Source organism: Onychostoma macrolepis, chromosome 17 (assembly GCF_012432095.1).
Source record: "Onychostoma macrolepis isolate SWU-2019 chromosome 17, ASM1243209v1, whole genome shotgun sequence".
NCBI classification, from domain to species: Eukaryota; Metazoa; Chordata; class Actinopteri; order Cypriniformes; family Cyprinidae; genus Onychostoma; species Onychostoma macrolepis.
Window position 1 is genome coordinate 23,966,396 of NC_081171.1, and position 27,874 is coordinate 23,994,269.

The 27,874-nt window shown below is 39.0% G+C and overlaps 1 protein-coding gene across 2 annotated transcripts in view; it reads left to right on the forward strand.

Moving 5' to 3' along the window:
• Window positions 1-27,874, forward strand: part of jmjd1ca (jumonji domain containing 1Ca) — a 61,132-nt gene that overhangs the window by 24,403 nt on the left and 8,855 nt on the right. For both annotated transcript variants that reach the window (XM_058748486.1, XM_058748487.1), the window contains exons 3-11: window positions 4,940-5,053; window positions 18,079-18,184; window positions 19,780-19,904; window positions 20,000-20,128; window positions 20,319-20,360; window positions 20,450-20,564; window positions 20,765-22,530; window positions 24,523-24,677; window positions 25,030-27,599. In XM_058748486.1, the coding sequence (XP_058604469.1) occupies window positions 4,940-5,053; window positions 18,079-18,184; window positions 19,780-19,904; window positions 20,000-20,128; window positions 20,319-20,360; window positions 20,450-20,564; window positions 20,765-22,530; window positions 24,523-24,677; window positions 25,030-27,599 (5,122 nt within the window). The remainder of the gene's footprint in view (window positions 1-4,939; window positions 5,054-18,078; window positions 18,185-19,779; window positions 19,905-19,999; window positions 20,129-20,318; window positions 20,361-20,449; window positions 20,565-20,764; window positions 22,531-24,522; window positions 24,678-25,029; window positions 27,600-27,874) is intronic.

A 27,874-nucleotide genomic window follows, 5' to 3' on the forward strand; every position in this document is an offset into this window, starting at 1 on the left:
ACACCTTACATAATGCATTAATGATTTTCATAGTGTTCGGCTGATTAGGATTTTTAATAACCAACTCTGATATCTGCACTGGAGGATGGATGAAGGACAATATGATGGCAACATATGCTGCTAGCCTGCTATATTCTAAATATTTCAATTATTAATGGGAAATGAGACCTACTTAAAACAGCTATGAACACCTATTTGACACAGTATTTACTTTTATCATTTTATAATAGAATTTATTCCTGCGATGGTAAAGATTAGTGTCACACGATCCTTCAGATATCTTTATAAAACCATTATAAATCTGTTTACTGTCACTTTTGATCAGTTTAATGTGTACTTGCTGAATGAAAGTATTCATTTCTTTAATAAATATTTGGAACATATTTATTATTATAATGTTGATGATTTCTAACTGACACCTTCTTTGATGATTTTCTAACTGAAATGACTACCGCTTTGTTTATAACAAGCCAATGACAACAGTCACAAAATGGTTAAAGATCAACATGGTCAATCACGTCACCTTGGATTCTTTTATGTAGGCCTATAGTATTTTACATTTAGTCTGTTCATTAATATTTAGTTGCAGGGTTGTATTAGTTAATCTGGTAGTGTTTGCGTGTATTAAATGCGTTTACTGTGCCCAGATTTATGTCATAGTTGATATGCTGTTTCTGCAAAAGGATATTTGTCCTGACTGTTTGTCCTTTCTCTCTGTCTGCCTCACTGACAGAACAGAGTCTCAAACCACAGTGCGGTAAACGTGTGTAACTGTGTGCAGTGTGTGTGACAGTGTATGTGAGTGCACTGCACACAGCAGAGTGTCTAAAAATAGCTCTCACGCGTTCTGTTTGTCCCCTTACCCTCCAGCTCATGGTTTATGAGTCACACACACACACATACATAGTCAGTGCTTGTGAACTGAGGTTTTGGATGACTGATGTTTGGCTCAAGTCATCACATGAATCAGGCCTCTGCAAAAGCACACACATATTTGGTTTTCTATCTTGTTGGGGACTTTCCTTTTTTTTTTATCGAGCTAATGATATTTTCTATTCCACTGGACATAAACCTAACCCCAGCCTTTTTGCATTTTCATTAGGACATTATTTATTATGTTTATTAAGTTGTTTTCCACACTGGCTGGACTTTTGGACCAAACAATGTAGGCCAAACCTGACCCACACACACACATACAGTATACACATCCCATAACACCGTGGCTGCATGTAGATTAGGTTTAACTTCAGGATACCTCAAAGACATGAAGATTGTTGTGTTGCATAATACACATCGACTTACAGTACATGAGCGCACACACACACACACACACACACACACACACACACACACATGAAACAGGCAGCCAGACATGGAGACTTTGAGTGTACTGGCCTAGTATTTATATAAATAGAAACCACGCATAGAGAATATGACATGATCAGTGAAAGATTAACTAAATTCTCACAAGATATTGGCTCACACACACACACACACACACATATGTTCGTTTTTGTGAAAAGTGGGGACATTCCATAGGCGCAATGGTTTTTATAGTGTACTTACTGTATGTGCTATTGACCTACACCTAAACCTACCCCTTACAGGAGACTGTGCATTTCAACTTTTTTGAAAAAAACTTAATACTGAGTGATTAAGCGTTTTGAAAAGTGGGGACATGGGTCAATGTCCTGAGATGTCACCTTCACCTTGTAATACCTGTGTCATACCTTTGTTATTATACAAATCTATGTCCTGACTTTTCACAAAAACGTGCACACACACACACACACACACACACACACATACACACATTGGTCAGTCCAACAGTGTGCAGGGTTTGACATGCTTTACTGTATATACTGCATGTAATTCACCAGCTAACCACTACATAGCGGTTAGGTCGATGACATGACATTTTTAATTTCTCTGTTTATGTTGTCAATTTCTGATTTAAAATGCATTTTAAGTTTGGTTTCTACATTAAAGAAATTACCATTTAAAATATTGTTCAAAAGTTTGCCGTTAGTAAGATTTTAGAATGTTTTTGAAAGAAATCTCTTATGCTCACAAAGGGTGCATTTATTGTCGCGGTTAAGGAATTTCCCTTGAGGTAATTTTGAGTGGCTCAATAGCGCGGTATGCGGTATTACCACACATATATATATATATATATATATATATATATAATATATATATAATCTGTGTGTGTATGTGTTACGATGTAAGGAGGTCATATTCAGAAACCAATAAAACCGAAACTAAATCTTGTTGAAACAGGAAGTGAAGTAAACAGAAGAGAATGACAAAATAACGGTCCACATAACAAAACTTAAACCTGACAATAAGATCATTAGTATATTGTTAGCCTATATATATAACAGTTAGTTCTGATCCTCGAATCTGACTGACAAGATACTTTTTCTGTTGATATTTCACCTGCGTGTTCTAGACGGGCTGTCAGTCAGTGCAGCTACAGGTGCTGGTCATATAATTAGAATATCATCAAAAAGTTGATTTTATTTCACTAATTCCATTCAAAAAGTGAAACTTGTATATTATATTCATTCATTACACACAGACTGATATATTTCAAATGTTTATTTCTTTTAATTTTGATGATTAGAGCTTACAGCTCATGAAAGTCAAAAATCAGTATCTCAAAATATTAGAATATTTACATTTGAATTTGAATAAATGACCATCCCTACAGTATAAATTCTGGGTATCTCTTGTTTTTTGAAACCACAATAATGGAGAAGACTGCTGACTTGGCAATGATCCAGAAGACGAACATTGACACCCTCCACAAAGAGGGTAAGTCACAGAAGGGCATTACTGAAAGGTGTGGCTGTTTACAGAGTGCTGTATCAAAGCATATTAAATGCAAAGTTGACTGGAAGGAAGAATTTGGGTAGGAAAAGGTGCACAAGCAACAGGGATGACCGCAAGCTTGAGAATACAGTCAAGCAAAGCCGATTCAAACACTTGGGAGAGCTTCACAAGGAGTGAACTGAAGCTGGAGTCAGTGCATCAAGAGTCACCACGCCAGACGCCTTCAGGAAAAGGGCTACCAAGCCACTTCTGAACCAGAGACAACGCCAGAAGCATCTTACCTGGGCTGTGGAGAAAAGAACTGGACTGTTGCTCAGTGGTCCAAAGTCCTCTTTTCAGATGAAAGTAAATTTTACATTTCATTTGGAAATCAAGGTCCCAGAGTCTGAAGGAAGAGGAGAGGCACAGAATCCATGTTGCTTGAAGTCCAGTGTGAAGTTTCCACAGTCAGTGATGATTTGGGCTGCCATGTCATCTGCTGGTGTTGGTCCACTGTGTTTTCTGATGTCCACAGTCAACGCAGCCATCTACCAGGAAATTTTAGAGCACTTCATGCTTCCTTCTGTTGACAAGCTTTATGGAGATGCTGATTTCATTTTCCAGCAGGACTTGGCACCTGCCCACACTGCCAAAGGTACCAAAAGCTGGTTCAATGACCATAGTGTTACTGTGCTTGATTGGCCAGCAAACTCGCCTGACCTGAACCCCATAGAGAATCTATGGGGTATTGTCAAGAGGAAGATGAGAGACGCCAGACCCAACAATGCAGATGAGCTGAAGGCCGCTATCAGAGCAACCTGGGCTCTCATAACACCTGAGCAGTGCCACAGACTGATCGACTCCATGCCACGCCGCATTGCTGCAGTAATTCAGGCAAAGGAGCCCCAACTAAGTATTGAGTGCTGTACATGCTCATACTTTTCATTTTCATACTTTTCAGTTGGCCAAGATTTCTAAAAATCCTTTCTTTGTATTGGTCTTAAGTAATATTCTAATATTTTGAGATACTGATTTTTGACTTTCATGAGCTGTAAGCTCTAATCATCAAAATTAAAAGAAATAAACATTTGAAATATATCAGTCTGTGTGTAATGAATGAATATAATATACAAGTTTCACTTTTTGAATGGAATTAGTGAAATAAATGAACTTTTTGATGATATTCTAATTATATGACCAGCACCTGTACATTGTTTCGCCTCAAGGTGGCGGCAAGAGACTGTCTTTGACTGAGCCTTTAAGCCGTTCATTCAACTACACGTTCAAAAGCGCTGATTCATTCAGAGATTTGTAATGAAACACGCTGTTTAAATTATTTTAACTTTGAGCACCACTTTTAAAGGCTCAGCTGACCAGCAGAGTGTCGATGCTAAGACAGATTTCGCTTTCCTTGGACATGACAACCTGTTTTCACAAATATATACATGACTCGGCCTGAAGGACAGACGCAGGTAATCGCACGCGATCAGTCGATCTCTCTCTCATTCGCTGTCTGTTTAGGCTTGTTAAGTGCAAATTTACTGAACCTCTGTGCAAATCAGCATGATACACATTGTTATCATTAGTAATATTCAGTACACATGCACGAAGTGTAAAACGAGAAGGGCGTAACCTTACGAAAAAGAAAACACTGAAATATCGCGGTTGCTGCATTCCTCTGCGGTTATGCTCGTCAATAGCGCGGTATTGCGATATTGCGGTTATCGCGACAGCCCTAGTTACATGATCCTTCAGAAATCATTCTAATATGTAGATTTTGAAAAAAAAAAAGAATAAAGACAATAAAACTTATTACTTAACCAAAAAGTCCAGTGGTCAAATGGACAAGCATAAAAAAGATACAATGGGAAATTCTGTCATAGGAAGGACCTCAAAAACTCTTGAAATATCACTGATCCTATTTTTGTAACATATCATGTGGTGCGACTTGCCAAAATGAAATTGATGAGTCATTTATGACATTTGTAAAGAATACTTTCTAACTTAAAAATTTTTTAACAATGTTTTAACATGAGTTCAAGACTGTCTGGACTTGAAAAGTTTGTGATGACTGTATCTTCTGTTGAAATGTTGAGACTGATTGGTTGTGATATTTGTTTTACAGAGATTCCGGCCTCTGATTGGTCAGTCATGCATAGGAGGTTGGACAGTGGTGGAGTTCATCTCTGACAGACAGCTGGAGTTCTACACAGAACAGGAGGAGCTCCAGCCATTCGAGGTGTGCGCGCAAGTTGTTTTTATTCAGATTCATGCATGTGTGGGTGTTTTGTTGTTGCATTTGTGTAACTATGTATGATTGACGTTCATTAAATAACAGTGATGAAATTATAGTCCACTGCATATAAAAAGTTTTGTTAAAATGTAGAACGTTTTCTTCTTAGGTCAAGTCATTACTGGAATTCTGCGAGCTAGACATGAAGTCTTTTATGACATGAATGAAACACATTCATAAAATATCAGCATAAGAACCTTGAATATAATGAATAAGAGCAAAGATATACTGATATGTATGATTGCATTGACAGCTATACATTAAAGCATTAAATAATTCATTTAGCCTTTTCTCATGTCCCTTTACAGTCTATGCTGAAAAAATAATAGAGTGTATTTTATTTACCGTCAACACCGCCATATTTAATAAACCTCTCTCTGTTGCTCTAGGGGTTTTATTTTTTTTGCTGAAGATATGATTTGTGTCGCTGCTTTTTCAGACCTCCTCATAAAAGTGTGATGTATGATGACATTTCCCAGTCATTACTGGTTTAATTAGTCTGTGTTTGTAGCTCCGGTTAGCGTTTGTGAAAGCGCCTTTAGGAGTGTATGTCCCAGACAGTCTGTTTAATTGCAAATTACCATTTCATCCTATGGCAATGAAAAAAATGTGATAAAACTTGTTGAATAATGAGATTTATATTCACTAAACGGCTGAAAGTCAGTTTAAATGTAGCTTTGCAGGGGAAACACTGATGGAAAATAGCATTGCGACGTAAACACAGGAATATAGATTTCTATAATAATATTCCTATATGAACTACAAACTCTTAACAGAGCAGACAGCACAGTACTGAAAGTAAGGCTTTTCATCTAATAGTTTTTAGAGGATGTTTATAATAGAATATTGTCAGTATTTTTGCAGGGTTTATGGAGTATGTTCTGTGTGTTCAGAATATGTTCTGTAGTGTACAATAACATTCAAAAGTTCACAGTTGATAAGATTTTTTTCAATATTTAAAAAATATTTTTTCTTTTGCTTACCAAGACTGCATTTATTTGATTAAAATAGAGTAAACTTGAATATATTTTACAGTGTAATTTATTCCTGTGATACAAATCTGAATTTTCAGCATCATTATTCCAGTCTTGAGTGTCACATGATCCTTCAGGAAAAAAATTCAGATATGCTGATTTGGAGCTCAAGAAACATTTCTTGCTATTTCTTACTACTACTACACAGTTGAAAACATTTGTGCTGCTTAATATTTTGTGGAAATCAAAAGAGCAGCATTTATTGAAATAATTTTGTAACAATTATGTGATCTCAAATTTATTGAGATCTATATATATATATATATATATATATATATATATATATATATATATATATATATATATATATATATATATATATATTAGTTAGTTGCCAAATTAATTATTAAATGAGGCATTTAAAATACTGGTTTAATTGAAAGAATCTGAGTGGTCACTGGCAAAGGGAAACCCACCATTGAAAAAACATGATCAAGTATTTTTCCCACAAAATTATATATAGTAGCTACATCAGCTTTGCAAAGTTTGCGGAAGAGCAAAGGAAGAGCAACATTTCATATTTTCCTGAAACCTTAATGGTTAGAACATGGAATAATAATCTCCTAGTTTGCACAGTCCAGGGTGTGCTGAAGGGGTTAAATATATTTTGCAGTATGTAATGTATGTTAGTTTTAGAGTGTTTTAGAGCTTATTCTCACAGTGAATTCGGCAGTGTGTGAGTGTATGTTTTTGTAAGGGGTGTGTAATTAGCCATAGACGCATGCTCCTTACTCTTTACATACGCCTGCAGGCTGTGTTTGTTTATCATAATCACATGGAGCAATCATATAATTTAGTGCAGGAGAAGACACTATGACACACAGGACTGTAGCCCTCTGCGTAAAACTGTTTACATTCACTGTGAGCTGTGGAGATACACACACACACACACACACACACACACACACACACACACCACTGCATCATTTCATCACTCCCGGTCTCTGATGCCTGTGGATGGATGATAAAAGAGAGACCCCTCTCTTTCATCTGAGTGTGTGTGTGGAGGGGGAACTGAGGCTGTGAGAAAGAAACACAAGGCAGAGGGAGGGGAAGCATTAGAGAGAGAGAGAGTGTCTAGATAAAGCACTGGCACATGACACTGATGTGTTCTGAATGCTGCAGTTCTGTAAATTCTGTGAGGAACAGCCTCTAAACCACAACCCTTCTCTACTCTGATCCCATGTTCTGTTCTGTTCTGCTCTACTCTACTCTGTTCTATTCTATTCTACTGTACTTTACTAAATTCTATTCAAGTCCGTTCTGTGCAACTGTACTTTACTACATTCTTTTTTTGTGGTACGTACCTGTTTGTACAACTTATGCTGTTTTCTGCTTTATTCTATTCTATTCTGTTCTGTTCTATTGAATTATACTCTTACTTAGTTACATTTTATTTTGTATGTTGTTATTGCGCTCTTTGCACTCATCTGTGCTCATTTATTCTGTTATTTTCTACTCTATTCTGTTCGGTTCTTCTCCATTCTATCTATTTTGCTTTACTCAATCTGCTCTGTTCTTTTTGTTCAATTCTGTTCTTTTTAATTCTACTGTACTCCACTGTTATATTGTACTCTGTTATTTACTAACCCACTTTATGCTATTTTATTGTTGTACTCTTTCATATTTTAATATACTCCACTCTGCTAAACTCTATTTTATGCTACTCTGTTTTATTATATTCTATTATACTCCATTCTACCATGCTTCTACCACACTGTATTGTTTTCCATTCTATTGTACTTTACACTTTTCTATGATTCTACTCTTTCTCCACTTGCCCGTTTTTATTATATTTTTTACTATTCAATTCTAATACACTATATTTTATGCTATACTCTTTTATTCCATTCTACTATACTGTACTTCTATTCTGTTCCTTTTTACTGTACTCCACTCTATTCTACTGTTCTGTTCAGTGCCGTTGTAGTTCAATCTATTACTTTACTCTATTATTATATTATTCTATTCTACTTCAATTTATCTATTGTTTTACCCCACTTTGCTCATTGTTCTATTCTGTTCTATTCTATTATACTGTACTTGACAGTACTCTGTTTTGTTCTGGTCTATTTGTGCTACACTCTGTTCTGTTAAATTCTGTGCTACACTCTACTCTGTCCCATTCTAATCTACTGTACTCAACTCCGTTATTTTCCACTTTTAATCTATTCTTCTCTGTACTATTCAGTGCTGCTGTATTCTACTCTGTTCTACTTTATTCTATTGTACTACACTCAACTATTCTACTCTGTTCCCTTTATGTTCAACTTTACTCTTTGCTCTACTTACTATACTGTGTTTCTCTTCACTGCTCTATTACCCACAGCTCTGAATGTTGAGCTCTGAGACGTGAGTGAATTACTGAGAAGCCTGAGAGAGAGAGAGAGAGAGAGAGAAGGACAGAGACTGAAAGAGATAAAGGTGGAGAGAAAGTGTGAGAGAGATCTATCAGGGAAAATGGAACATGGACAGAGGACTGTGTGTATTTATTGCTGTTTCCTTGACAACTCAAAGCTGTGTTTTTACTTAGCACATGTTAAGGGGCCAGTGGAGGGTGTGTGTGTGTGAGAGAAAGTATGCAAGTGGACAAGTAATGAGAGGATGTGTGTGTGTGTGTGTGTGTGTGTAGAGGGAAGGGTTAAGCACTGTTGACCTGTTAAGCTGAAATGGGAACAGTGCAGCTGTTTTTAGGAAGCTCCAAACAGTGTGTTTGCCTGCGCGAGTGAGTGTGTGTGTGCTGGTGTATGACAGAGATAGACTGAAGTAAGTGAGAGAAGGGGGAGAGGTTTACTGAAGGGAAAAGCAGACAGAGTGGTTTCCATTAGGCTCTGTGGAACACTTTCCCTTTTGAGGCTGTGGTGAGAAAGACACTCGGCTGTGAGTCAGCCACCCTCAATCCACACACACACACAAACACAGACTTCACTCTGTGTGTATAAAAGAAAAGCTGCTTTCCTTCTCTGTTTCACACACATTCACAAGAGTTATTTTTCATTTCATTTATGCTTTCACTCTCATCCACTCTTTCACTTAAATAAAATGTTATTAAACCTTCAAGTAATAATTAGCTCATAAACCTGTAATGATGGTAGTATGTATGTATACAGTGGTGTCCAAAATTAATAGAACACTAGTATTTTTACCAGCTAAAATATGGTTTTAAGTCAGTTATTTCTGTGTTTTGCTGTAGTGTATGTGTGTATTTCACTTATCAATAACTAACTAACTAATTATTGAATATTGGTATAAGCCACATTTCCTGTATGGATGCATCAGTAATTTGTTCATTGGGATTTGATGAGTTGGATGTTGAATTATCATGTTGTTAATATTATTTATAATAAAATGGAAAAAAATGAATGGATGAATGTACAGTGTGTTTATATGGTAATATGGACGACAACATGATCCTCTCATTCAGTTCAAGTTAAAGTTTGTAATTTCTGTGCCACTGGTGTCAACAATTATGATCAAAAATATAACTTTAAAACCAGTTTCTTCTTCAACACTTCCTCAGTCTGCTATATTGGTCAGTGAATCAGGCAGTTTCACCCCAAACTCACGCCTGTGGCTGAACTGCTGTGTCAGTAAAGCATAGGAGGAAGTGCTTTAACAGAAAAAAATCGCTGTCTTCAGCTTTAAATTACGTTTAGTGAAATCTGTGATCTGCTTTGTAGATATTTCTGTTCATCTGTCAGTGATATAGTGCAGGTTTTCTTATTTAAGCGGTATAAGAGCGCCTCTCTCTCTGTCTCTGATCCAGCACTTGTAGTTCTTCTCTTACTGAAGGACAGGTCTTCAGACTCCTGCATTGATTTTTATGAGCACTCTTTCTGTGTGTGTCAGTCTGTGACTCTATCCTTCCTCTCTCACTCACTCTCCTCTGTTTGTCATTATCTCATCTACTTCATCACCCTCCCTCTACACCTCTCTCTCTCTCGCTGTCCCTCTCAATCAAGCCTTTCTGTCTCTCCTCTCTCAAACACACACATCTCCCTCTCTTTCCCTCTCTCTCTACTCTCAAATTTGAATTCAATGAAGCACTTTTCGGCATCATCTATTTCTAACCCTCTGTATCTCTCTCTGGATGTGTGTGTGTGTGGCTGTTCTCGCCAGAGGAAGGAGCACGAGTTTGTTTGTTCTCTTCATGCTCTCCAGCTATAATTTTTCTCTGTACATACGTAAACACAAGCTGCTACAAACATACTAGCTCATCCTTTTCAATAATCTGTCTGTATGTCTGTTTTTCCCTCTATCCCTCTCTCTCTCTCTCTCTCCATCACCCCCCCCCCCCATCTCTCTCTTCCTGATGCAATAGTTGGATCAGCCCGATGTCTCTCTTGCACATGTTGCCGTGGTGATGCTTTGGCTGTGCGCTAGACTGAGGTCATCTCACTCTTCGTACGACTCTATCAGCCCATCCTGTCTGTCTCTCTCGCAGCAGCATGTCTCGTCTCACCTCTCTCATCTCGTAGAACATAGAAATGACAGTGGAGAAAAAGATCAAACGGAGCTGATTGAAACTGGCATTAAACCACTAAACCTCAAAACTAAACTGTGGCTGATGACTAAACACAACCGTGCATTTCGGTTTCTAAAAATACAAATACAGCCATAGTATCCATCAATTCTGTTCAGTGCAGTTGGGTTTGTATCAGTGCTTGATTTGGATTTTGTTGTGTCTACTATAACTGTCATAACCCATTTTGTAGCTCCATAAGTTTGTAACAACTAATCTTTTTACAGGCTATTGTCATATGTACTACATAAATACAGTATACAATACAATATACAATGTATATTTCTGAGTATGCTGCTTTAACTGCTTTAAAGTCAATAATTTCATTTCTGTAATGTGACATATTTACAAGTAAAACTGCTGATTGGATTATGGAAAGTAGGCCATGATGTTAGTGATTAATATAATATATTTTTTCTTGGTTGGCCCTTTTTCAACCTGTGGCTAATGGACAACCGCTGCCTGTGAAGTGCCATACACTTTGTAAAAGTAACATTTTTGGGGCCGGTCTTACTAACAGCTTGCGCCAGCGCAAACCGTCTTTTGGTGTTGAAATAGTACTGTCAGGTTCTGACGCGCAGTGACAAATTAGTGCTGAAAAGGCGTGGACACAGTTATTTTTGCGCCTGACCTTACTGAATATGCATTTGGAGATTCCCTTTCAGATGCTAAATTTATGGGAGGAGAGTATTAAAATGAATCACGCAACAAGATTTACTAACGTTTGCACTCATCAAATTACTGGTATTTGCGCCATTATTTAACGCCCCAAAAAAGCATGTCTTAAAACTATTTTGCGCTTGAAATGGCTGCAATTATTGTTCCTAGGAGAGGCACAGCAAAGAACAGAGAGCAAATACAGTAATACCAGTCATTATAATTAGTAAGTATAAAAATAGCTGTTTTACTGTAATAACGTTTTAAATATAGTTTAATATGTAATTTATTCCTGTGATGGCAAAGTTGAATTTTCAGCATCATTAATCCAGACTTCACTGTCACATGATTCTTTAGAAATCATTATAACATGCTAATTTGGTGCCCAAAAAACATTTCTTATTATTATGTTGAAGACGGCTGCTTAATATTTTTGTAGAAATCATGATAAAAAAAATTCAGGATTCTTTGATAAATAGAAAGTACAAAAGCATAACATTTATTTGAAATTAAATTTTACTTTTTTATATAAATTTAATGCATCCTTGCAATTCAAAAACAATTCAAAAAAATGTATTACTGACCCCAAACATTTGGAAGTACTGTACTGTCAGTTTAGATGTTTTTCTACTTGTGTTTTATAATAATATTAAACTGTTGTATAATGGCCTAACATTAAACCTGGTTACTTTGAAGTCATGTACACTAAAATTACATGCGGCCTACAAAGCTTGCTTTTGCCTAATGAAAAGGTTTATAGCTTTAGAATAACAGGAATCATACAAATTAAAGGAATATTACTGGGTTAAGCTCAAGATAAGCTTAACTATTGTACGGTTAACCCATATATTGTAAGTGCATAACTGTCAACAACACATTTGTGTGTTTTTACACTCTAAGGTACGAGTCTGAATGATTGCCTTTGGCAGTCAACAGAATGTCATTCATGTTGTTAATAAAGCTTCACTTTCCATTTCATTACATATGCAGCTGGTAGATGCTTACATCCAAAGTGACTGTCACTGCATTCAATATCAGTTCATGCATTCCCTAGGAATCGGACTCTTGACCTTGGTATTGTTAGCATCATACTCTACTGTGTGAACTACAACTTGTATTTTACCTGGAATATTCAAGACCAGGGTTCAGTATTCATACCGTAAATGGAGATAATTTGATGCTCTTGTGGGTAAAGTAGCTGTCATAAAGACAGACATGAACATTAACACAGCCTTCGCAGTGACAGACAATCTGTAGTTAAAATATCCAAATGTGCTGCTAAATTAGATAAAGAATAAACGGAGTAAATGAAATGCATTTATAATAGATCTCATTTTCTCAGTGTCGTGTTCATTCTGTCCTGCGGTGCGTCACACGTCCTCTGTCATCTCATTTCTCGTGAGTTTTGGTCAGCTGAGGTGTGTGTGCTCTATCAAGTTTAGTGCTTGTTTGTTTATGTGTGTATGTTTAGGAGTTAATGAGATTGCAATCGTGATGGAGTGAGTGAATTTCAGCTTGTTTGAGAACTTTAAAAGCAGGAAAACCAGACCACCAATCAAAGAAAGCCACGCTGTAACACGCTAATTAACACTAATTAACCTTACCATCATCGTTAGCTCAATTTGCCCTTCATCCTGCCCACATAACATTCTCTCCAATCACACCTCCCTCATCCCCCCCGTCTTATTATCTCCTCTCTCATTCCTCCTCCATTCGCTACCCCTCCTCCTAAAGGCCAGTGAAGCAGAGCTGTGTGTGTGTGTGTTTGTCAAAGAGAGGAATAGAGTGCGAGGTGAGAGAGGCACAGAAACAGCGGGGGAGAGAGAGACAGAGAGAGAGACTGTGTATGTTTGTGTGAGCGAGACAAGAAAGACAGTCTGAGCCAGAGAGAGAGAGAGGGAGAGAGAGAGAGATCAAAACCTGCCTGCGGGTAAATGAATAAATCATGTCTTCCCTTCGTCCTGAGAACTGAAGCACGGATGAGTAATACACACACACACACACACACACACACACTCTCTCTCTCTCTCCGTCCTGCTCTCCTTCTCTCTCATTCCCCCTCTCATGCAGTCTGCTCACTTACACACACACACACTGCCTTATGTTTGCTATGCAAGGGCAGATAGTAATCAGAGATGGCCGCTCGCTCTCTTTCTCTCACACACACACACACATACATACACTGATATTATTAGAACTCTTTACACACACACACACACACACACGTTGATCGCACCCACACAGCTGGCCAGCAGCAGATCCCGTTGCCCCACTGCGGTGAGCTCTTGTTAATAATGTGTAGGGGTGGGATGACCAAAATCTTACATCACTGTATAAGTAGTTTTTGCTTCACAATAACAATATGTGACCCTGGATCACAAAACCAGTCATAAGTAGGACAGGTATATTTGTAACAATAGCCAACAATACATTGAATGGGTCAAAATATTTTTTTTTTATGCCAAAAATCATTAGGATATTAAGTAAAGATCATGTTCCATGAAGATATTTTGTAAATTTCCTACCGTAAATATATCAAAACTTAATTTTGATTAGTAATATGCATTGCTAAGAACTTCATTTGGACAACTTTAAAAGGCGATTTTCTCAGTATTTTATTTTTTTGCACCCTCAGATTCCAGATTTTCAAATAGTTGTATCTCGGTCCTAACAAACCATACATCAATGGAAAGCTTGTTTATTCAGCTTTCAGATGATGTATAAATCTTATAATGTTATGCATGACTTATACCTCATGACTGGTTTTGTGGTCCAGGATCACATATAGTTATTTTTGCTGGAAATAAGGTTGTTAGGATATTTTAGATACCATTGAAATTTCACAATTCTTGAAATTTCACAGATTCCGATGACAGCAAAAACTAATACTAGCCTAACTACACACGGGTTGTGAATATCAAATATAAGGTTTTAAGCCCTTCTTAAGACCTGCACAAATTAAATGAACACCAATTGATATTTATACCATATACTGTAAAAATGACAATTTAGACAACTTCAGAGTTCAAATCGAAAGAAATGATAAACCTCATTTCAGCCTTTGAACATTTTGAAGAAAAGGTCAAAATGATACTAGGGATGCTCCAATCAGGATTTTTGCAGCCGAGTACCGATTTCTTGTCATGGTGTTCGGCCGATACCGATGCCGATTCTGATGCTTCAATCTTTATATAACATATGTAATAATGTTATAGAAATAATCACAAAGATTATTCCTTATACAGTGAACATTTAAATTTTCATTTAAAATGGTGTTCATGCATAATATATACTATATCCTCTAGTATTTTTATCTAAAGCCAAACGTGCTTTATTCAACCGTGCCCTTTCTCTCTCTCTCCGGACGCGCGCCGGCGCCAAGTTTAAGAGCTGCGATGAAGCGGTTATTCTAACAACAACAGAAACACAGTGAGCAGCAAAAAATTATAGATTACTTTCACTAACACACAGCAGAAAACAACAATGCTGAAAATATAGTTATTTTTCTTTCTATCTATATTTATCTATCTATAACTTATGACTCTGAGTATTCAAACCAGATGTGACGAGACGTTTCTGATCTACGTTTAGCGTTATTAATCTGTAGGCTAAGAACATTTAAATATATAAATAAATATGTATATAATTGATGTTAGATGGCTAGGTTGAAATTTAAACTTTGAAACTGTTATCTTTCTTTTCTGTTCAAGATGAGAATGTTTTGATTATCCATGTTATGTATGTTAGAGAGGGCAAAATAAATAGAAACATTTAAACTCCAACATGGAGAAGTCTAATGTAACTCATAAGCTTTAATACGCTGTGACAACTCACAAAAGACTATTTTTAGCCAAGCAGCGCGGAGAGCCGTGGCTGATATAAACACAAGCACTGACTGAGTGGCCGCGATCAGCTCTGGCTCCTGCGTGCGGTGATGTGCAGATCAGCTCTAACGGCACTGAATCTGCTGTTAAAAACCGAAATATCAATCAATCATCATACAAAACATACACGACAAATAACACATTTTTCATTGTTTCTCAAAACATTTTCACACTGGCAATGACATGACTGCGGCGCCAAATCATTTATGTCCCCAGCATCATGTACGTCATTAAATTGCGATCAGTACGTGAGATCGGCCAAATGTATGAGTACCGATCGAGTGATTATCGGCCGATCGATCGGAGCATCCCTAAATGATACGTTAGTATATTTATATTTATTTAAAATGTATGATTGAAAATTCACTCTCTGACAGTAGGTGGTGATTATGGAACAGCAGAAATACAGTATGTACAAAGCAGCTGTGTGTTATTAGAACAGTGAAAATATCCAAAAGGCGAGAAGTTTGCGGGTATGATATAAACATATTAGATCATAAGCAATAGCTTGGCATAAATGTAGGCTGTTCATTGATTGCAAACTGTTATGAAACCACAAGCCTAGGATGTACAACAGCACAGTGTTTTTACTTCGAAATGTGTAGCGCTCACATTTAAGTCAGAGCTTTTTGAAGTTTAATAATCTCATTAGGCCATATCACCATTCCATTTTTTCTGTCCACAAAGTTAAGACCTCTTGAAATAATTAAGGCTTTTCTTATACCATTTAAATCTTTATATGGGCTTAAATATGATCAAATAAAATCTAAAAGTTCTCAGGAAGTTAAACAGTCAGCTTTGGAAAAAAAGAACAAAGATACTAATCAACAAGAACAATGAGGTCTTTAAAACTGACAAAGTTTAAAAATACATGCAAACTTTTGTGACGACATAATAGAGATGATGACCCAAATTTAAATTTTATTTATTTTAACAATGTTTATTTACTTGGACCATCTTGGAAATTCCCTACATTTCACATATATTGTTATTTAGATAAATATATAAACTTAGTGTACAGAAGACATGGTAGCTGTTAAAGGGTATGTATACTTCTTTTTTTTTGACAATTTAGACAAGATTTTCTTGACCATATTTCACCTTCGCTGACACCGAATTCAATGGGTCGTTATTTGCTGCTGTGCCTTTAAGGGTTTTATGTAAATGAGTGTATTGAACAGGCCTCATGGACATGTACTCTCTGATCTTTTAACTGTTTATTGCAAAAAAATTTTTGAAGAAAAAAAAAGGTTTTCATGATACAAACCCCTTAAATACCTTTGAGAAATGGCATAGAAACAGTATCTACAAACATAATATATTATCAGCCACTGATTCCATCCTTATCAAGGTAATCCAGATAAATGGGGGGAAAAAATGCCGATACAGATATGGAATGGTGTGCATCTCTAAAGTCAAGAGCAGTTTCTGTCATATGTTTGTAAGTGTGTCATGCTGGATAAGCATCAGCACAATCAGTGATATCATCATTTATTTCTTTAGTTTGGCTTTTTCTGTCAGTTGGAAGTCACAACAGTTCACAGTATTGCTGTGAAAGATTTCTCTTCCCTGCACCTGAGCCTCTGTACACGTGTGTGTGTGTGTGTGTGTGTGTGTGTGTGAGAGAGAGAGAGAGAGAGGGGAAGATGATGATGATGCAGACTCAGGGGTCAGCTGTATATGAGTCTCAAAGGAGAAATTGGACTGAGACATTAGACTAGCCAGATGAAGACTGATGGACAGAGAGAGAGAGCGCTGATAACTGTGATTGAATTTGACTGCTTTTTCCACAATAAAAAGATCAATGGAAGTCTTCTTTAACTCCTCCACTCATCATCTCAATTCAAAGTGCTTTGATTAATTAATTAGTTAAGTTTTAATAATATAGTAGAACACAACAATACAATACAAATATTTTAATGAATATAATATTTGATAATTATAATACATTTTAATAATTAATGATAATAATAAATGCAATAAAATAATTATATATTTTATAATAAATGTTATAACTTGTTGATATTTTTTAATAATATATAAATAAAGTATATGAAATTAAATATAAATATATAAATACAATATATTTAATTACTGACAGCTTTAATGATTAACAATAAAATAATTAATATATATATATATATATATTATATAACATATCACTTATTGATATTAATAATTAATATATAATGTATTAGTAACAATAATTTTCTTTTTCTTATGCCTTCACATACATTCAGCAACTATTGCCACAAACAAAAAAACTGACTTACTCAAGAGCAAAAGACAAACTTGAATCCTGAGGGGGAAAAAACGTACAATGTAAATGCGAGGCGAGTAGAGAGCGTGTATGTGTGGGAGTGTGTTTACAGGTGTGCTGTCAGACGTGGTGTGTCAGGACTCGTGATCTCTGTAGATTACTGGAAGGAAGTAACAGAAAGAGAGAGATGTGTGATGTAATATTTATTGGAAATGATATGTAGCCTCTGTGTTTATTCGCTGTGTGTGTGAGTAACAGGCAGAGGTTTTGGGAGTTCAGCTGCAGTTCGGCTTAAATATCCCTCGCACACTACCGTTACATAATTTCCAGTCTTGAGTGTATGTACAGTGAGGAGGTGTGTCTATTGTGTACATGGATGAGTAATGCCTGTGTGTGTGTGTGTGTGTGTGTGTGTGTGTGTGTGAGCGCGCTGTCTCTCTCTGACATCCCTCCCCCATCTGAAGCTGCCTGGTATGCAACTGTTGCTTTCCTTCATCTTCATCTTTGCTTTTGGAGCCTTCGGTGTGATTTATAACACATCAAATTTTTAGCTTTTCTCAAAAAAGGAAAGAAAACCAGAACTTGTCTCAAGCTGTGTTGTTTTGCTGTTAAAGGATGAAGTGGACGGTGGAAAACCAGCTGTGAGAGATGATCCGTCTCTGCAGGAACAGGTCCAGGTCTGGCTCAAACAAAACCAATTCCAGAACATTCTTCAGCAAGGTATTCTCTCTGCTTTCATTCCTCAGAGGAAAAATCTTTGTAATGCTGATCTGTGTGAGGATCCTGTGATTTGGTTTGTTTGCGGTATCTGTTCTGTTAGTTTGCGTTTGATAAGGATGTTTGGGTAAATCTGATCAACTCAGAGTTGACTGTTTGAAGCCTTACTGTCAAACATCTTCGCTCAGTATATTCTCTCTGCTTAAGTACACAGAGGATTTTGCATGTTCAATATCTTCATTAGCGCTCAGCTCTCACGTTTGACTGGTTTTAAATAAAGCTATAAGCCACGAGAGGCCATTACTTGATTTTCTCTGTCACAACACGAGGCAGAGAAATGTGTTAAACGTTACAAGATACTACTGTTTAAAAGTTCACATTTATTATTAGTAATCAAAATAAACAATTAGTCTGCCAAGTTCATTAGCCCGACACTAGATGCCAAAACACACAATAAAAGTTTTCCCATGTTAATCACAGTTTTTGTCCTAATCAGCCACAACAGTTATACACAAATAACAGGGGATTCTGCTTTTAGAAATGGTTTCAGTTTCTGTGACTGTGATTGTGGCTGGTAACAAGAACATATAAACTGTGTCTAATCACAATGATAATCTCAGGTGCTGATTATGTGTTTTGTATAATCTTAAAGGGGTTTAATTGTAGTTTAATTATCATTGTGCAGGACTGAAATAACCACATTGAAAGCGACAACGTATAATTTACCTCGGATCTTGAAAATAAAGAAAACAAGAATGTTCAAACTGTGATATCCAAATGAACAAACAGTGTTGGGAAGGTTACTTTGGAAATGTAATCGGTTACAAGTTACCCTATTTAAACTATTTCAATTACTTTTTTAAAGTAATATAACTGATTACTTTTGGATTACTTTTCTAAATTTCTAATGAACGTTTTTAACTGTTAATCATTTTCAAACAGGCAGGGTTAACCTTACAGTAGTAATTTTAAAGCACGGATGCCACAAAATCAGACAGCGCTTTGCTTATTGGCTAAGATGTATGATTGATTTTGTCATGGCTTGTTATGTCTGGTATTTATAGACAAATTGCTTGATGCTAGAATCGTACTGCATGTGGTGTGAATGTGGCTGTTCATGGTTAAGTCACATTTTTAATTGTGGCTTATTCAATTAAAGTTTACATCTAAAGCGTTTTTAGAAGATGGCAAATAACCACAAGATGCCATGCATTACAGGGTTACTTCCAAGACTGAGTGTTTTAGGATGAAAACAATGCAAATAGTTAACAGGTTGCAACAGAAATGTGAAAAACAACAAGGAAGTTTGATAAATAATTCATTTTATTAATAATAGATTGTAACTAAAGTTACAATATTTTGTTTACCTTACTGGTGCAGTAATGTGAAGCACTAAATGGTGCATTAAAATGAATGCATCCACATCATACTATATATTGTTCATTTTATGGATAAAACTTGGCTCAAATAAGGATTTGATTAATTTAAGAACTAACGTGTCATGAGTGTGGTGATTTGAGGATTAGAGTGAGATCTGTTAGATCAGTGTTGTGAGTGGTAGTTCTTTGATGTGTGTGATATTTGCTTTTGTGCGACAGGTGCTTGTTCTCTAAAGGGCCTGAGAGTGAAAGTGTTCAGGCAGGAGTCCAAAACCCAGTGGCTGTCTGGAGTCATCACACATCACGACCAGAACAACAGAAGCGTAGCTGTCATGACTGACCAGGTGAGACCACATAAACACACATATATAGTAGGCTGTGTATAGTAAGATTATGTAAAAATGTGTTTTATATTATGGTAATTTTTTCCTCTTCAAAGGTTCGGGAGATGAATGTAGATCCATCGCTGGTTCAAATGATGTTGCTAGATGATATCACCCACTCCTCGTTGATGGGAGACAACTCGAAACGCAAATCACATATCACCAAGATCAATAGGATTTTTCTTGTGAGTGAAGACATTCATTTTTGTATGTGTGTACACTAGTTGCAGGACAAAATTGTCCTCAAAAGTATGTTAAATATGACCAATTATGGTATGACCTATGGTATGTCCTCATTTAGATGCCAAGTAAATGTTTGTGTCTTGTCTTTGTCTTTGTTGTTGTCTTCATTGCCTCTTTTAAATCTGCTTCCAGGGCACAGGAAGCATATCAAACAGCACTACAACAAATGACCAGGTAGAGACTTTAAAACACTTCCAAATGCATCACAGCAGTGTACTTTTTCATCCTCTAGTTAGAAAACACACTCTGTCTCTCTGCTGAAGGTGTGCAGCTCCAGGCCAGTGCAGCAGCAATCTGAGATGAGCACACAGAACTGCAACATGGAAGAGGATGAAAAAGAAGGCATGAGGGTTGAAAAGAGGAGTGAGGAGGCAAGAGGTGAGCTGTAGCCATGGATAATGATTATGATGATATTAGGAGCTCTATCTGTGTTAAATTACATTTAGCTGGATTCAGATTTATGGCATTAGCTTGATACAGAATTCAGATTTTTTACAAAGTGTTAATGAGAATCTTACATGTACGGTAAGTGTGTAGCTTTTTCTAAATCAGTATTTTTTTTATCTGTTATTTTTTAGATTCTTCCAAAACAAAAAACAGCAATGGTGAGAGAAAAAGGAGGAAAGAAGATGAGGAAAAAGATGACAAGCAGAGAAATAGATGTGGGTTAAAGAGGTTGAAAGCAGGCAGTGTGTCCGACCTGTCAGAGAACAGCGATTCTGAAAATTCCAGCTGCAGAGTGCAGGATTCATCCTCGGATTCAGGATCAAAGAGACAGCTGAAACAGCGTTACACTTCAAAGAGGCCATTGGACTATGAGGTTCACCCCTCCCATAGAGGCGGGGAACCTTCACCTAACCAATTAGGAGAGAGCGAGACTCAGAAAATGGGAAAAACTTCTCCATCCGATTCCCCTAGTGCATCCTGCAATGGAGCATTCAGGAACACAGATGCACTGGAGTCTGGTGCTCTTGTTAGTGGTGGGAAATCAGAAGAGAAAGGCGAAGGAGGGATGACAGAAATAGAGGACAGGAGCGAGGGGGCATCTCGGGAGGACTCGGAGGCCGTGTCTGCGCTTCTGGCGTCCCAAGAGAGTGAGCAGCTGGTCTCCATGGATGCTACATGTGTGCTGCTACATGCATCACCTCTGGATTGTGAAGGAGCAGAGGCTGAGCACGAGATGACGACGAATGATCCAGAGGTCAGAGGGTCAGAGTTCACCCACACAGAGCCTAGGGGGTCAGAGTTTAACCAATCAGAGGTCAGGAGGTCAGAATTTCCCCATTCTGAAGTCAGCAGAGACAATGCAGTCCCAGTAGAAGAGGAGCCTAGAGGACCACCGCCTTGTTCTCCAGTCATACCTTGCAACAAAGAGGAGGATGTGGATTCTAAACAGAGCTGTTCTCCAGCAGCAGCTGTGAATGCAGAATATGGACCTGTAACTTCCTTGGAAGCTATCTACAAGCCTAGTGTGCACACCAGTCCTTGCTCCTCTCCTGAGCTCATGTCTAAGCCTCAGACTGTACGGGAGATGTCCAAGCAGAAGCAGAGTGCATCTCTAGAGATTGGCCTATTGAAGGACGCTGCTCCTTTGGCTAAATCTATGGACAGAACTCTTAGCGGCCTTAAAATGGCACCCAATCCCAGAGTGACCTGCTCCACAACTCCAGTCCTGATTCAGACCCCTTCTCCAACCCCAAACCGATCCAGAACCCCAACACATTCTCCTTCCCGTACGCCTAATCGCACTCCCACTCCTGACAAGTCCACCAAAAGTCCCCTCATTGTGGACAGGAAGGAGCCCTTCACTATCTACAGAGACCCTGCACTAATCAGGACGGAGCTTGAGACCCACTCCGCCTACATTCAGCCCCCTCGCACACCCCCAAACCCCAAACACCACCTGAAGACTCCTTCTCCCTCCTCCAGCTCTCCCAGCCTTACCCCTGCTTCCTCCCATAGCAAGCTACTGAGTCCCTCCCCTCACCCTGCACACCTCTCGCCCATTCCCCTCCACTCCCAGCCTCCCCTCTGCTCCCTGAGCACACCCCACTCAACCATCCCTCATCCACACCTCCTCCCGTCCCTCCTGCCTCCTGCACTCTTGTCTGGACATCCTCGTATCGGAGCTCTGGGACTTCCCCATCATCCTTTGGCCCTTCCAGGTAACCCGTCTCTCCTGGGCCAGACCTCTGGTGCAGCTCCTCTGGCACCTCTTGGTCTCTATCCCCTCCTGTGGCCTCCTTTCCCCAACGGAGCCCATAGCTACCCTGGATTGGGCCTGCAAGCATCCAAATGGACACACCCAGATGGTGCTGGCATCTCTGACAGCAGCGTGAGGAGTGTAAGTGGCCTCACACAATTCTAGCATGCACATCCCCATTTCTGGAGTCATTTAAGATATTAAGCCTGGTAAGAGCTGTGGCACAGAGTTTGTTGCTCTGACATATAAAGAGCTTGTGGGGAACTGGGTTTGAGGGCTCCTATGACTCCTGTGGGTGACATGGTGGCTCAGTAGATAGCCAGAAGGCCTTTCGGTGTGGTGTATGCATGTTTTCTCTGAGTGCTTCAGTTACCCCCGCAATCCAAAGACATGAATGATAGGTGAATTGGACACTGAATTATCTGTAGATGTGATTTGGATGTCTCTGTGTGTTTGCCCTGTGATGGTCTGCCCATCAATCTTGAGTGTTTCTCTGCCTTCATTGGTTCCCAGCAACCCGACATGGATATGGCCTTTGAGGAATAGGTGGATCATAGACAGTCATAGCAATTAAAAAAAAAAAAAAATTAACACTATAGTGGATTTTTAAAAGGAATGTTCACCCAAAAATGAAAATTATGTCATTAATTACTCACCCTCATGTCATTCCAAACCCGTAAGACCTTTGTTCATCTTGATGAAATCCGAGAGCTTTCTGACCCTGCATAGACGGCAACTGACACATTCAAGGCTAAGAAAGGTAGGAAGGACATCGTTAAAATATTCCATGTGACATCAGTGGTTCAACCATAATTTTATGAAGCTACAAGAATACTTTTTTGTGCGCAAAGGAAACAGAAATAACTATTTTATTCAACAGTTCTTCTCTTCTGCAACAGAACCACGATGCATGCATGTGGTGCTGCAGATGGAGTAGCCGGCGTTCTGATGTAGAACACACATGTATCGTGGTACTGTTGTGAATGGCAGCGGAGACTGACACAGAAAATAAAAATTGTTGAATAAAGTCGTTATTTTTTTTGTTTTCTTTACACAAAAAGTATTCTTCGTAGCTTCATAAAATTATGGTTGAACCACTGATGTCACATGGAATATTTTAACAATGTCCTTACTATCTTGTAACGTGGTAGTTGCGTTGCTGTCTATGCAGGGTCAGAAAGCGCTCAGGTTTCATCAAAAATATCTTAATTTGTCTTCCGAAGATGAACGAAGGTCTTACAGGTTTGGGACGACATGAGGGTGAGTAATTGACAGAATTGTCATTTTTGATCTCTTTAAGTCTTTTCGAGTCAAATTTGGTTGTAAGCACTCCAACACTTTGTATTGGTAGCACATGCTTCGTATTATTTATGGCGTTGTTATGTATACAGATGATGATATTTGTCTAGTTGTTATGGTACTTATGAGATCATAGCTAAACCTCAGATTGTCAGGGAGAAGTCTAGACGAAGCAGAGCATATCCCCTGAGGTGTGCATATGGAAGAGAGCTCCCTTACTACTAATTCTGCTGTAGACATAGTGGGTATTATGCTGGCTCCTCTGGATTTTATAAGGATGTCATGCAAGTCAATGACGATTGTGTAATATTGTCTGGTTTAGTTTTTAAGCCGAGATAAAGCATCAAGAGGCAGGTTATGGTATTATGGACGTATATTGCAGTGGGTTGTTTGAATTGTGACAGGCTGAATAGAGATGGACAGGAGACTAGGGAACAAGAAAATGAAAAAGAAAACTACAGCAAGCAATGAAAAGAATGATGAACTGAAAGAAAGTCATCCAGGCAGCAGACGTCCCCCCCCCTCTGTTTTATTCATATGGTATCAGGGCATCCTTGAGTTGTCTGTAAACCACTATTCATCTTTACGTGTACTATGGATATAAACAAGATTGTGTTTTTCAATGTGTGTGAGAGTGTACAGACACTGTACTTGTATTCTTGTATTGGAAGGGACTGACTTATGTCCTTGCACACATTTTATTTTGTATTTTATTTCATATTATCTCCCTAAGCTTTGATGTCCTTTGATAGATAGAGATAAATGTCTATATCAAACCAAAACAGGTCCTATAAATTTGTATGAAACACTGTATATTTGTCTGTGTGATAACAGAACGCCCCAAGCCCTTGGATTTCTCAGCCCACCACTGTTACTAATGCAGACGGTCAAGGGTTGCAACCGCCACTACCCATCCGACCCTCCAGTGCTGACCCTCAGAGAGTGTCTAGGAACGCTCAACATTGCACACCCTCCTCCAAAACCACAGAGTAAGTTTTCAGCTAACTCCTACACACTTTTCCCACTTTATATAATTTTTGTGCCTTAAATAGCACAACATTGTTGCATTGTAATGGACTGACAGATGTTGCTGCATGTTATTTTCTATAACTGCTTATTGACAACACTACACTTTCATTTCACTTCGCCATATTCTTTACAAACTAGTACCGGTAGTCTAAAACAAGACCTGACCGTTAAATTATTAAAACTCACATTACCAACCTTGGGTGTGCATTAATTTTGAATTAATTTCCTATGGTCCACTGTTAATTATATCTTACTTATCAGACATACTGACAGGCTCTCTTCCACATTCATTCCTGCTGTTTTTGTTTCTAGAGAGCTGGATAGAAGAGCTGTCACTGAGAGCACACTCATCCACGCTCACCTCAAGTCTGAACAGGAGCGTCTCCGCACAGCAGCAGGCAAAAATGGGCAGACTTATTGCCCAGTCACCCTTGAGTTGTCCCCAAGTCGAACCAAACAGCCACTTGTTGTTTATGATCTCACAGGAGAGAGACCTAACCGCTACCAGGAAGAGAACCGCCGCATTCTTCAGGAGAGCAGTGAGGTGGCACCATTCACTGCTAAACTGGGCTCAGATAGGGAACCACGATACCCTAGAAACTCCACATCTGCCAAGGAGAGGGAGAGAGAGATGGACAGAGACAGAGACGGAGACAGAGAGAGAGATGTGCATGCATTCAGACACACTCTACCTCCTCGGCCGCATTCGGCCCATCCCACCCCAACCCTCACTCCGAGCAGCTACTATGCCTCTCTGTCTAACAGCGTGGAGAACAAGCCTCCACAGCGCAGAGTGCCAGCCAGCAAAGAACTCTACGAGAGGCTCAGTGCCAGCAACACAGTTACCCCCGTCTTAACTTCCTCCAGCTCACAGGTCTCAATGAGAGCCAGACCTCCGCCTCTTGTTAGACGCCACCATGAGAAAGAAGAAGGTCTGCTGGGAAAGATCACAGAGCAACTGGCTCATAAAGCATCTTCCATGGAAGCAGTAGAGGTAGCGTCTGTGGAGAGAAGGGGGCCAGGCTCTTCTCTCATCTCTGTCTCCTCTTCTCCACGCAACGTGCCTTTACTCCACCGTGCGCCTATTTTTCACCCTCCGGCACCAACCATTGTGGGTTCAAAAGACTCTGGACATGGCAGATTGTCCCCGCCTACTCTCACACCCATCCAGCCAATGAGCTTGCCAGGAAAAGCTCAGAAGCAACAGAGGCCACCCACCTTGTTGCCTGAATTCAAACATGTCGCCTTAGACGGGAAAAGACTTGTGCCAGAGAAAGCAACAATGCCATTACAAGCCTACGATACCCAATGGGGTGGAGTCATGTATAGCAGAGAGAAAGTAGGTGGTGGACACACAACAAATGGAGGTGTAGTCAAACCACAGTCAGCCACTGCGTCAGTCATTGTACGTCCAACAAACCACACACATACAACAGTAAGTTACACAGTGTCTGACAGCTCAGTTTCCCAGATGCAGTGTGGCCACATAAGACCATTGGAAAGTTTGTCCAACCCACACTCAAAGGAGAGCGGTGTTCAGCATAAGAGAGGTGTCCTGTGGACCCCTCTGGATACTGTTCACCCCATCAACATGACAGCCCATAAGGGAGATTTCAATGCACCCATAAACATGACAACTAAACCTATTAACACAGCTCAACCCTTAACAAATATGAATGTTGCACAATCTAGGATAGACCTAATCGCAGAACAATGCAAGAGGAGAGAGATTGGTGCTGTTCAACCGAAGATGGAGTCCTCTCCCACCTCTTGTTGCATTTCTAGAGACTTCCCTCACCTGAAGAAACACAGAGCTGGACTAGCTGTTGCTGAATCTAGACATAACACGCATACAATTCAGCCTCAACACACTACGCATCCATCAAATGCTATGAAACATACCTCTCACCTCTTAAATAGCAGATGTGGGTCTTGCACTACTCTCACTACACACCCTGTGTGTTCTGCACATGCTTCAGGAAGAGAAAAAGAGTCCGTATTCAACACTAGTTCTTCTGAATGTCTCCGACTGGCATCAGGGACTTCCAGCCCTGTGCCGACAACCAAACAAGGTTTACTAACCAATGAGCAGGCACCTGCTTCGGCCGTAACCAACCAACCTCAATCTGGCCAGAACAACTACCATAAACTGAAAAAAGCCTGGCTGACCCGCCATTCTGAGCAAGACAGAGTCAGCACGGTCTCCCAAACAGTAGATGGCACTAAGACAGCTGTAACTTTGACCAGCACGAGCATCTCTGTGCCAATTAAACTGGAAGTTAACGGACTGGTGGATAATGGGTTCAGTCAGGAGGATAAAGATCCCTCCCTAGACAGCAGAAAGTCCAAAATATTGAACAAGAAGACTCAAGAGAACAGGAAGTCTGGTTTAGAGGATAGGAAGTCTGCTAGTGATGCTCTAAGTTTCAATTCAGAGGACAAAAAATCTGTCATAGCCGATGAGAAACCAGTGACAGTGGGCAAGAAGTCTTCCTTAGAAGATGTTAAACCTGTCTTGGACAGAAACGGCAAGCTGGAGAGTAAGGAGTCCATTGTGGAGGACAAGAAATCTATTGAAAAACGTTCAACCCCGGTTCATATGAAGCCTGAGAGAGAGAAACGAGGCGAGAAACGGCCATTAGTGTCCAGCGGTGACAGCGAGAGTGGAGGAGACTCCGGGAATGAAAGCGAGAGTGGAGGATCAGGAAGGAGGTTTAAACGACAGCCCAAGTCCTCTTTTAAAATCAAGCAGAATGACCACCAGAAGAAGAAAGTAGAGGAGGAGGAGGAGGAGGAGGAGGAGGAAGAAGAGGAAGAGGCCAAACCCAATGGAACTCTGCAAAGTGCAAAGGATAAGCCTCAACAGAGACTCGCTAACAGCAGTGAGTTTTTCCACCTGTTTAAATGCTGATGTGTGTTTAGACCCAAAGAAAATGTTAATAATTAGACCATCAAAACATTGATAAACTCCACAGAGAATGAGTGTCAATTATATATTGTGTCAAATATAGTCAGTATGTTTATATTGTTTTATACTGGCTTTTTCACTTTTTTCTTTTCCATTTATTTAATACTCTTAGTGTCGAGTCATCTCAAACCTGATTGGAGAATAATCTTCTATAAAGACCAATACCTAGAAAATATGAATAGGAAAATA